Source organism: Rutidosis leptorrhynchoides, chromosome 4, assembly GCF_046630445.1.
Source record: "Rutidosis leptorrhynchoides isolate AG116_Rl617_1_P2 chromosome 4, CSIRO_AGI_Rlap_v1, whole genome shotgun sequence".
NCBI classification, from domain to species: domain Eukaryota; kingdom Viridiplantae; phylum Streptophyta; class Magnoliopsida; order Asterales; family Asteraceae; genus Rutidosis; species Rutidosis leptorrhynchoides.
In genome coordinates this window covers 445,261,066-445,273,704 of record NC_092336.1, presented here as the reverse complement: position 1 = coordinate 445,273,704, position 12,639 = coordinate 445,261,066, and the positions used below count along the sequence as shown (strand labels likewise).

At 33.6% G+C, this 12,639-nt stretch overlaps 1 protein-coding gene across 1 annotated transcript; it reads right to left on the bottom strand.

The window, feature by feature from the left end:
* Nucleotides 1-4,766: 4,766 nt before the first annotated feature.
* Nucleotides 4,767-12,202, bottom strand: LOC139844366 (uncharacterized). Its single transcript, XM_071834588.1, has 11 exons — nucleotides 9,952-12,202; nucleotides 9,460-9,699; nucleotides 8,856-8,985; nucleotides 8,608-8,757; nucleotides 7,932-8,119; nucleotides 7,740-7,809; nucleotides 7,351-7,557; nucleotides 6,407-6,633; nucleotides 6,234-6,312; nucleotides 5,771-5,911; nucleotides 4,767-5,439 (listed from the first exon to the last, which is right to left on the bottom strand). Exons 1-11 carry the CDS (start codon nucleotides 11,859-11,861, stop codon nucleotides 5,263-5,265), a joined length of 3,519 nt encoding a protein of 1,172 aa, XP_071690689.1. The 5' UTR covers nucleotides 11,862-12,202; the 3' UTR covers nucleotides 4,767-5,262.
* Nucleotides 12,203-12,639: the final 437 nt, after the last annotated feature.

The window sequence follows — 12,639 nt, the reverse complement described above, 5'->3', positions numbered from 1 at the left end:
AAACTCACGTTATGTATTAAACTCGTAAAACGGCCAAAGTGGGCCCCGCTTTGTAAAACTTATTTTATGTTTGAATTGTGTTAGTTTTACATGTTTGAATATGTTGTTAAAAGCGTTTTGTCTAATTATGTCGGGAAGTGGCCATTTCATGACTTTTCGGACAGACCAGTTTGGCGCGCCGCGCGGCCATTTGGCGCGCCGCGCGGCCATTTGGCGCGCCGCGCGGCCATATGGAGCGCCGCGCCATATGCTGTCCCAGCAAAAAAAAAATTATTTTGAGATTTTAACTCGGGTCGTTCGTGGTTTGGTTTGGGTTGTTACAACCTGGTAACCGACATTAACAAGATGCATATAAGAATATCCCCTATCATTTCGGGAAATCCTTCGGACATGATAAAAACGAATTCGAAGTACTAAAGCATCCGGTACTTTGGATGGGGTTCGTTAGGCCCAATAGATCTATCTTTAGGATTCGCGTCAATTAGTAGATCGGTTTACTAATTCTTAGGCTACCAAGAAAAATGGGCATATTTGGCTTCGATCATTCACCCATATAATGTAGTTTCATTTACTTGTGTCTATTTCGTAAAACATTTATAAAACTGCATGTATTCTCATCCCAAAATATTAGATTTTAAAAGTGGGACTATAACTCACTTTCACAGATTTTTACTTCGTCGGGAAGTAAGACTTGGCCACTGGTCGATTCACGAACCTATAACAAATATGTACATATATATCAAAGTATGTTCAAAATATATTTACAACATTTTTAATACGTTTTACTGTTTTAAGTTTATTAAGTCAGCTGTCCTTGTTAGTAACCTACAACTAGTTGTCCATAATTAGATGTACAGAAATAAATCGATATATATTATCTTGAATCAATCCACGACCTAGTGTATACACGTCTCAGGCTAGATCACAACTCAAACTATATATATTTTTGGAATCAACCTCAACCCTGTATAGCTAACTCCAACATTAATGCATATAGAGTGTCTATGGTTGTTCCAAATAATATATATAGATGGGTCGATATGATATGTCAAAACATTTGCATACGTGTCTATGGTATCCCAAGATTACATAATATATTAGAATACATGTATAATACAATATAAGTTAGCTAGGATATGATTAATATAGATTTGTTACCAATTTTCACGTAGCTACAACAAGCAAAAATAACCAATCTTGTTTTACCCATAACTTCTTCGTTTTAAATCCATTTTGAGTGAATTCAATTGCTATGGTTTCATATTGAACTTAAGTTTATGAATATATATAGAAAAAGTATAAGTTTATTGTCGGAATTACAGGTTACAAGTCATTTTTGTAAAGGTAGTCATTTCAGTCGAAAGAACGACGTCTAGATGACCATTTTGGAAAACATACTTCCACTTTGAGTTTAACCATGATTTTTGGATATAGTTTCATGTTCATAAGAAAAATTATTTTCTCAGAAGAACAACATTTAAATCAAAATTTATCATAGTTTTTAATTAACTAACCCAAAACAGCCCGCAGTGTTACTACAACGGCGTATATCTGGTTTTACGGTGTTTTTCGTGTTTTCCGGTTTTAAATCATTAAGTTAGCATATCATATAGATATAGAAAATGTTTTTAGTTGATTTTAAAAGTAAAGTTAGAAGGATTAACTTTTGTTTGCGAACAAGTTTAGAATTAACTAAACTATGTTCTAGTGATTTCAAGTTTAAACCTTCGAATAAGGTAGTTTTATATATATGAATCGAATGATGTTATGAACATCATTACTACCTCGGGTTTTGTGGATAAACCAACTGGAAATGAGAAAAATAGATCTAGCTTCAAAGGATCCTTGGATGGCTTGAAAGTTCTTGAAGCAGAATCATGACACGAAAACAAGTTCAAGTAAGATTTCCACTCGAAATAAGATTGTTATAGTTATAGAAATTGAATCAAAGTTTGAATATGAGTATTACCTTGTATTAGAAAGATATCTTACTGTAAATAAGAAAGATTTCTTGAAGTTGAATGATCACTTTACAAGATTGGAAGTAAGCTAGCAAACTTGGAAGTATTCTTGATTTTATGAAACTAGAACTTATAGAATTTATGAAGAACACTTAGAACTTGAAGATAGAACTTGAGAGAGATCATTTAGATGAAGAAAATTGAAGAATGAAAGTGTTTGTAGGTGTTTTTGATCGTTGGTATATGGATTAGATATAAAGGATGTGTAATTTTTATTTTCATGTAAATAAGTCATGAATGATTACTCATATTTTTGTAATTTTATGAGATATTTCATGCTAGTTGCCAAATGACGGTTCCCACATGTGTTAGGTGATTCACATGGGCTGCTAAGAGCTGATCATTGGAGTGTATATACCAATAGTACATACATCTAAAAGCTGTGTATTGTACGAGTACAAATATGGGTGCATACGAGTAGAATTGTTGATGAAACTGAAAGAGGATGTAATTGTAAGCATTTTTGTTAAGTAGAAGTATTTTGATAAGTGTCTTGAAGTCTTTCAAAAGTGTATGAATACATATTAAAACACTACATGTATATACATTTTAACTGAGTCGTTAAGTCATCGTTAGTCGTTACATGTAAATGTTGATTTGAAACCTTTAAGTTAACGATCTTGTTAAATGTTGTTGACCCAATGTTTATTATATCTAATGAGATGTTAAATTATTATATTATCATGATATTATGATATATTAATATATCTTAATATGATATATATATACATTTAAATGTCGTTACAACGATAATCGTTACATATATGTCTCGTTTCGAAATCCTTAAGTTAGTAGTCTTGTTTTTACATATGTAGTTCATTGTTAATATACATAATGACATGTTTACTTATCATTTATAATGATTAAACATAGTGTAACAATATCTTAATATGATTCATATGTAATTAGTAAGACGTTGTTATAACGATAATCGTTATATATATCGTTTCGAGTTTCTTAATTCAATAAACACAATTTTATGTATATAACTCATTGTTAAAATACCTAATGAGATACTTACTTATCATAATATCATGTTAACTATATATATAATCATATATATGTCATCATATAGTTTTTACAAGTTTTAACGTTCGTGAATCACCGGTCAACTTGGGTGGTCAATTGTCTATATGAAACCTATTTCAATTAATCAAGTCTTAACAAGTTTGATTGCTTAACATGTTGGAAACACTTAATCATGTAAATATCAATTTCATTTAATATATATAAACATAGAAAAGTTCGGGTCACTACATCATGGTTGCTGCAAGAGGGCTGAAATACAGCAGTCTTCTCACAATCACCACAATAATGAGCACCTTTCTTTTCCAAAGCCTTGTAAGCTCGAATCCATCTCCCGTTAACTTGTATGGAATTCAAGACATTGGAAAAAGACTCGATTTCGGTAATTCTTTCAAATCGGACATAACCAAAGCGTTGACCACTCGACAATCTCTTCCGTGCAAAATACACATCTTTAAGAGCACCATATTTTTCGAAAACTCTCTGACAATCAACACGAGACCATGACTCCGGGAAGTTGAAAATCAGAAACGAAGTTACACGATTATCATACGACTTTGAAGACGAAAAGCCATTTGGCTTCGACATGTGGGTCATACCATCCTCAGCCAGAAGCCTGGCCGGAGAAGATGAAGTAGACCGGAGTGTTAGGATTGCCGAAAGTTGTGTACAGTGGCCGTAAGTTGAGAACAGAAAGTTTCCTTTTATTTAATATTTACATATTAACTAATAGACAAAAGTTATGAATAGTATCAGGGGCATTTTCGACTTTTCACCTTTTTTTTTTTTTAAATTTTAACTAAATTTCATCTTTACCAATAAAGGCCCCCACATTTTTTTGAATAATTCAAATCGACCCCCCAACAGGGGGTAAAGTGTCAAATAACCATTTTCATAAAAAATCTTAAATAAACTCCACCCAAATATTCAACGGGTCATATCTTCTCGCTCGCAACGAGTTAAATTTTTCCGACACCATCGTTAAACTCGAAATAATTTTAGGAACACAATGTCACTAGCTATACGCAAAACGGACACTTTTTAAAAAACGCTAAGTATTTGGGGTACTTTTCATACACGTTGATTTTGCGTTAAATTTTTAAAAGTCGACAATTCCATAGCGAAACGCAGAGATGCACATATATTGTTAATTTAAAATAACATTTAAATGGTTATACCTTTTAGTTCGACTCGAGTTGCGCTTCAACGACATCATCGTTAGCCACGAAATAATTTTACTAAACGCAATAAAATACATTAAAAATCGAACCCCCGGCGCGAAGCGAGGGTACAATAACTAGTTATTAAATAAAAGGAAGAATCCTTTTACGGGAGTGTAAGTATGCTTAAGTCGTTATTAATAGTTAATCAAAATAAGAAATTGACCAAATATTCATGAAATTCGAGTAATTTATGCACCAGATCGAAAAAAATTAGCCACAAATAGCTAAAGAAATAGTTCAATCGAAAGAGGAACTTACAAGAACCCTAACTTTCGCAATTTCGAGAGTTCAAGAATCAATAGATTCAGTTGTTGATAGTTGATCGATTGAAATGTATTGATAGAATCGGAATGGAAGCGAAACGATCGGATGATGGATACAGTCCCTGATTAAATTTATTTGCATGAAGAACCGCTTAATGCAGGAGTTACAACACAACTATTGCCAAGTTTATTTGATATTATATTAAATGATATTGGTTGTCATAATAATCAATTTAAAAATAAAATAAAGAACCATCTTTCCCTCTATGAAAATTTCCAAGTTGTAATCCTTTTGAGGTGTTTGATACATTAAAACTTCCTAAGAGAACACAATAAATAAATCAATCAAAGAATTAGTCCACTCCATTCATTTGTTTAAAATTAAAATTACATAACACCATTACTGTACGCCTCATGAAATGAAAGTATAATGCAACTGTCTCACCATTCTGCATATCAGTGTTACAACACATCTGGCACTTTATGTCACCAACACAGATGTATCCAACCGTATCCCCACTTGTACATGCTGCTTTCAAGATTGTATTACCGGTACATACACAAAACAAGCCAACCCCACTTTCCTCAAATGGGAAGTTATTTCCTTTCCATCCACATAGGCTTAGATTTGTACATCAGGTTGCTTGATCATTGCACAAATCATACTCACATGCAACCGTTCACATTTTGGAAGTTTGATCATATATATCCCATCCAAAAGTAACAACATCAAGAATACCTTGTTGTATATCTAAATGACGAGCTGGCCTTTTCTTGCCATCGTCTGCTTGCACTTCGCTCAAAAAAAGGGCTTTGAACATTTGTAGCCATTCTTCCTGAGCTGCTTCTACTATTATATTTGTTCACTTCATTTCTCATCTCTTCATCCATGTCGTATTGTGACCTCTATAACAAAAACAGAAACAGCATATTAAAATAAATGCCCAACGGAAAAAAAACAAAAAGGATAAATACATCGTCTAGACATCAGTGTCTGCTGTTCTCAGGTTCGGAAAGAAAGATATGAGAAATCAAACCAGTTAAAAAACAAAGTTTAATACTTCTCTGATTAATTAAGTGTAATTGAGTTAGAGAAACGAGAAGAAAGCTCAATAACTTCACAAATATATCAATTTTTTTAGCTTTTAGTAAATTAGTTAGTTTTTTTTTTTTTTTTTTTAAAAACAATACATCTAAAGCAGTATATATATATATATATATATATAAGTTTTGATACCTTGGAAGAGTTTGAAAGAATAGCATAAGCCTCTCCAATCATTTTAAAAAGCCTATCCGCATCTTTGTATACATTTTCAGCTATTTCCTTCCACAATAATCCATCATCTCCATTTTCACTTCTGCTCACTGATCGGGCCGCCTACATTACCAAAATAGGGTACGTCAGAACCATTCACATAGTTAGAAATTTGACCCAGTTACTTATGAATGTGTAGATTTAGTTATGTTTTATCTCTCTAACTGAATAGAAAGGCAGATTAACAAAAATGTCGAAAATGTTCCCGAAGAGTAACTTCAATACATAATCTTAGATCCGGAAATATATCATATTTCAAAGGCTAATCACAAAATTTGAAAAAATGTTTCCCGTCAACCCAATCTGACCCAGATGTTCATTCAGTATCAACAAAGTTCAACTGTGTTTTGACCAAACCAGAATTAGGAGGTCGCATTATAAAAACCTTATCAGGATGATGTTTCAGTGCAGCTTTTCGATACGCCTTCTTAATCTCTGATGCAGCAGCAGTTGATTCAACACCCCTGTAATAATGTGTATGAATCAAATCTTCATTCAACACAAAAAAAGTTTTCCTATCTAAAATATTATGACTTTTAACACAAAATACAAACTTACAAAATGAGATACATATTTAAGGGAATTTCTTTTCTAGATTCCTCTTCAATGTTATTAAGCCAGAGCTGAGTTTTCCTTATTAGCTCATTTACACCACTTGCTCCAGCAAGAAAGCCCTTTTCATCCATTTGTGATGTTGTCAAAAGAGATACCAATCTTCGAAGATCGATAGCCGCTAGTCCATAGTCTCTAATCATTTCATATAAGCTCGCACGTCTAGATATTGCCTGGCATTAAAATACAATCATTTTTTAAACCATCAAATATGACCACGGGAAAGAACTAAAGTACATAATAATGTGTATAGTTATGAATACAAAAATAATGTGTATAGTTTTGAATACAAAAATAATCTGAATATTTGGATTGGGGGTCGTTTAGGAGGTTGTACGCATACAACTTTGAGCAACTTTCAGTACGTTTTTATGTTTTCCTTTTGGCTAAATTTTGAACCCAACACATTCATGGTTAATAGCAACATAATGAACCCATTCAAAAATGAATTAATTAAAATGACCACCTCTCAATCTCTCAATTAGATAATCTCTCATCACTCATTTATTTAGATTATAATGGGATCATGTTATCATTGTTCGACCCCATTACTACTCGTTTGAACTTTTTGAGTTCTTGACATTGTTATTTACTGATTGGATTCAAACCTGATATCTAACGCTTTATGAGGGCCACCATATTGAATCACTAAGCTAACAGGAAATCCTACAGATGGGTTGATTTGATTATATTTTCAACATGGAAATTCACTTATTTTTAGCTAGGACTCAAAACTAATTACGAGTAAATTGTTTGAAAGTAGCCCAAAACATATTCAAATACAACCCACCAAAATCAATTTTTTTCCAAGAGTTTGTAATGATAAAAAGAGTTTGTAATATAGTTTTTTTTTTTTTTTTTTTCTTACTCCGTAATAAATTACATTTTACCTTGTGATAGGTTGGATCAAGAGCTATAGATAAGCTGCAATCTGCAATTGCATCTACAACTTGACCCAAACCTCTGTAAGCTGCAGCACGGTTACAATAACATATTGCTGCAAATGGGCGTGATTCAACGCTGCATGATAACGCAGATGTGTAATGTTCAACTGCATCTGCATACTTTCCGGCTTTATATGCTTCATTTCCCGCCGCCTGTCAAAAGTATATATATATATATATATATATATATATTTAGATACATGATTCCTTGCATAAAAATAACAAGATTACAACTTTGATGTAAGAAATTGATATCACAACTCACAAAAAATTTGTTAAGGTCTATGACAAACTATTAGGAGGAAAAAAATGTAACAAGGTACTTGGTTCTGTACCTTTCTAGTTAAAAGCTCACGTATTGTGTCAGCTAAAGGTATGATCGAGTCCAAACTCATGCTTTCTAGCCTGTAACTCAATACAAAAAGATGTAAATTTCCACATGGCCGGATTTTGGTCCACCGGAAATAAAAAAAGAAGGGAAAAAATGATAAAGAAGTTACATTAAATAAGAAACAAATATAGCATACCTTTCTGTAATATACCCAGAATTCTCTTGTTTTTTTATAAATTCATTAGCTTCTTCTAATTTCCCTAAATAAAAATAGGATTTAACAATCATGTTCGATCTCCATGAGCTGGAGCTTTTCGGTGTGTCTGTCTCGGCAGAACTCAGAGTCTGCTCACACATCTGTATAACGTGATCATACCGCTGTAACTGCAAAATCAAACAAAAATTCTAATGAAACCGAGTTACATTTATAAGAGAAAACACGGGGTAAATTAGGCGGGTTAGGTAATGAGTCAAACAGTGATTAATCAAAAAAGGGTAACTCTAGTCTTGGACAGATTGGGTTGACCTAAGTTGCCTTTTCCCAGAATCATTACCTTTTTGTGTATAAAGAATTGATGTGTCAAATATGATTGCAGAAATAGATTACTTATATAGTATTCAAAATTTTGGGTGATGATTTAATAGATTCTAGGCAATAAAAACAATACTTTCGGATATTTTCAACCAATTAAACCATTTCATTCAAAACTAATCTTTTCTATTTTACCATTTTGACTAGTTAAAAATATAACATAAACCGAATAGACCCATTCATAAGTAAATGGGTCGAAACTGCCACGGGAAATCAGCTAGTTTGTAAGCCTTTCCATAGACGAACAGAAATTTTGAAGTAACAAACGCATTATACAAACCATTAATAGGATATCTGCTTTCATTCGAAGCAATTGCTCTGAGTAACTGCTTAACTGCAGAGCGTCTTCAACAACTTTTAACGCAAATTCTAAGTCCTCAGGTGTTCTTCGTGAAAGTTCATTATATTGCTTAATGCACTCTGTCAATTTCTGAAACATAAATAACCAATGAGTTATCATTGAAGAAAAACCCAAATAAATGATACTAATAAGAAGTGTTGATATAAGAAAAGAGAAAAAAATGATACCCGCGCCTTTTCTAGACCCTCAGAGGCCTCTACTAACAATTTTCTGTCCATGCAGACATCATTCCCCGACTGCAAGCACTTCATATACTGAAGAGTTGCATTTTCAACTTCTCCAATAGCAAGGTAGCAACTAAAGATAAAAGAAATATTATTAAAAGAAAAAAACTATCTGTTATGGATTAAATTATTAAGGGAAAAAAAACTTCCAATTCTCACTAGGTGCTAGCAACCCATTAAGGGTCAAGCTCATAATGTGGAAGGTCTAAAATTGGTCTAGCAATTAGAATAGGGGAACTCACATTGAACCCATAAACTGGTGGCAAAATGGGCCCTTCAGAATACTATTGTTGTTATTGTTGTTAATTATAATATTAAAACATCAAAATGGAAACACTTAGCAGTCAACTATTTCTGAATAAATGATACATATCAACCCATTCATAGGCACAATGAAAAAAGAAAAAGAAAAAAAAAAATCTTGTAACTTTTCCTTGTCAAATCTCTAGCAACCAAGAAACTAACAAGCTAATGACATGACACACATATTATAATCAATAATTCAATAAAACATATTAACATAAACAGTAGAAATGGTGATACTTACTGAGCAGCACGAACTTGAACCTTGAGAAAACTGGGATCTATTGCTGCAGCCATCAAACAATCTTTTAAAGCTTCTTTCATTCTTCCAAGAGAGATTCTTGTTGCAGCACGGTTGCTATAGCATAACATTAAAGCCCTTAGACAGCCTTTGGATGGTTCGGTTTCAGAAACAGAGTTTAACCCCTGGGTGTAATAATCCTCTGCTTTAGCAAAATCCCCATTTCCATAAGCTTGGTTTCCCCTGATATAAATCAACATCACTTTAAGAACAAAATATTTAACTGTTTATTGTAAAGGGTAGTAAAATGGACGAGCTAAATGACTTATTAAAACGAGTAACTATGTGTGTCAGTTGACCCAATACACCCTATCTCAGAATCTTGAAAAAAATATTGATATTTGAGTGTCTAATATGATTACAAATACTGGATAATTATCATAACAAATATCTAACTATTAAAATAAACTTATTTTAATAAAAAGAATCACACACCTCAATCGCCATTTCTCGCAGGTTTCCTCTGCAGCAATGCTGACTGATGCAGTTGATAAAGTTCCATGCTTTGACTGTAGTTCATTTATCGGCTTATGATTATCCTCATTTTTACCTGATATCGTAGACTTATCAACTTTTTGGGTCCTCACAGAAGACAAAATCGAAGAAGAAGAAGATGATGCATAAGAGTTTTTAGCATCAGATGTTGACCCATACGAATCTTGACCAGTCTTTAGCCTATGTTTCTTTTTATTCTGACGTGTTTCAGGGGAGAGTTGACCTTGACCAGATACAGACGCAGCAAAAGTGAAGTTATCATTACTCATATCTTCTAATTTGGAACTAAATTTAAATACCGGAGTGCTCGTTTTTTCTCGACTTCCAGATGTTGCAGTGGAACTCAATTCAGAATCCAAAGCTGTAGCAAAAGAATCACTACTGTACTCAATGTTCTCTTTTGCAGATTTAAAAGTTTCCACCTCAGAAACTTCACTTGTGACATCAGCATCATTAACATTTAAACGTCGTGTGGCAACAAGCAAATCTTCATCCGTTGTATTATTTGAATTTATTACATGTGATTCACTTGACACACTAATTTGATCTTTCATTTGTGAAGTAGCATCATCTGATGTCACAGATGTACCTCTAGAATAATTATCAGCTAAAATTTCATTATATGGAGAAACATCCATTGGCGAGTACGATTCATAACTTTCGGGATTTTCAAGTGTACTTCTTTGACCGAACACAAAGTCATGTTTAGGCTGTGGTTGACCAATAACAGGCTTCCTAACCTTTCCTTTCTTTTTCTTTAACCTCGATTCGGGCATGTTTTTAGCACCAAAAAGAAAGTTACTTTTTATCTCAGGTGTTTTAAATTCCACATTTTGAGCCCCAATAGTATTATCCAATTTACTAGAAAAGGTAAATTTGACATTTCCTTCATCTCTTCCACTAAACAAAGGATTTGTATCATCAACGGATCCACCTACTTTCAACTCACGCATTTTATCTGATATCAAATCAGCCTTAACAAGATTCGCAGGCTCTGATCTTCCTAAAAAACCATCACCACCACTTTGACTATTTGACCCAAATACAAAACTTTTAAAACTTTCATCTCGATCACCACCTACTTTCATCTTCCCCATCCTATCAGATATCAAATCAGCCTTGTTATTTTCTTCATTATGCTCCTTACCACGGCTAACAAACTCTGATTTTCCCACCAAATGTTCATCACTCTTACTATTCCTCCCAAATACAAAGCTTTCTACATTCGCCTTGCCCAGGTTCATTTTACGCATCTCGTTTTGTAGCTCTGAATCCACATTGCTACGAAATGGATTCATAAACCGATAATCCGTTCGACTATTAGTACTACACGAATCTCCAATATTCAATCTATTCACTTCCTTAGGTAACTGATCGACCATTGATTCATTAAACCTCTTATCATTATCACTTCCAAACGCCTTAAACTTAAACACAGCATTATCACTATCAATATGCATTTTCTGCAAATCATCAAGAACCACACTAGGATCTCCCAAACTCGAACTCGCGTCATTACTACTACTACTACCACTACCCGCACCAAAGGTAAACTTCCTATTCGAAACATTCACATTACTCAAACTCCCCAATACCGATTCAGACGAACTCCGAAACGGATTAAACCCTACATCTTCTGCACCTCGGGTACCGGACCTCCCAGTAGACCTAGAATTATACGAACCTTGTTTTCTCATCTTCATCAACCGTGGCCGTGAAAGATTTGATCCTAAAGTTCCCACCGGAACCCTAGAACCCGCTACACGTGGTGAATTAAACCCTAAATTTGCACTACCCGTTTCATTCGAATCACGAAAACCATAAGTTGAATTCGAATTCGATGAGTTCATGTTAATATTATTAAACAAATAACAAATAGTTTTGTAATTATTCGAATTGATAACAGAAAACTGACCCGGTGTATGGATTTACAACCGCAGCCGGCGACATTTCCGGCGAACTGAAGACATCACACCTTATTAAATTTGACTAGTTATTGTATCAATTTGGATGAAATTGATTGATAAATAGAAATTATATGATAAATATGTACGTATAGAAGTGTTGTTTGTCGTGATTTGTGATTGTAAAGTGGATTTTTGGATTTAGGGTTTTTTTGATTTGATCCGTTTAATTGAATTGAATGGAATGGAATTAGTGTTTGCGTCTGTTGATTGATTTCGAAGGGCTTCGTGGCTTACAAACGGAGTTAACAACAAGAATGCATATTACGTCACATTACTTAAGTGCGATGATTAAAGAATGACAAAATTACGCGTACAGTCCCTGTGATTCTCTCAGATTTTACGTTCAGCTCCTACTAGACTTTTTGTTTTGCTTGGGGACTCCTCGTCATTTTAATGTTTTGCTTATGCAGTCCACGAGGCTGACAAACGTCAAAAACTCCGTTAAGTGACAGCACATACCTTACACATCATATGCCCTCTAAAATTTCGTCGATGGTTATAAACCGAGATAGGCATTGAATCACAGTAAGATAATTATTGGGATTGCAAACATATTGATCATACTGCATTCAAATTTTCTTCAAACACCATACTCGAACAAAAAATCGGTAAATATTGAGTTTTTGAAAAACAAGAGAATTTGTTATGTCTGTTTTTATAA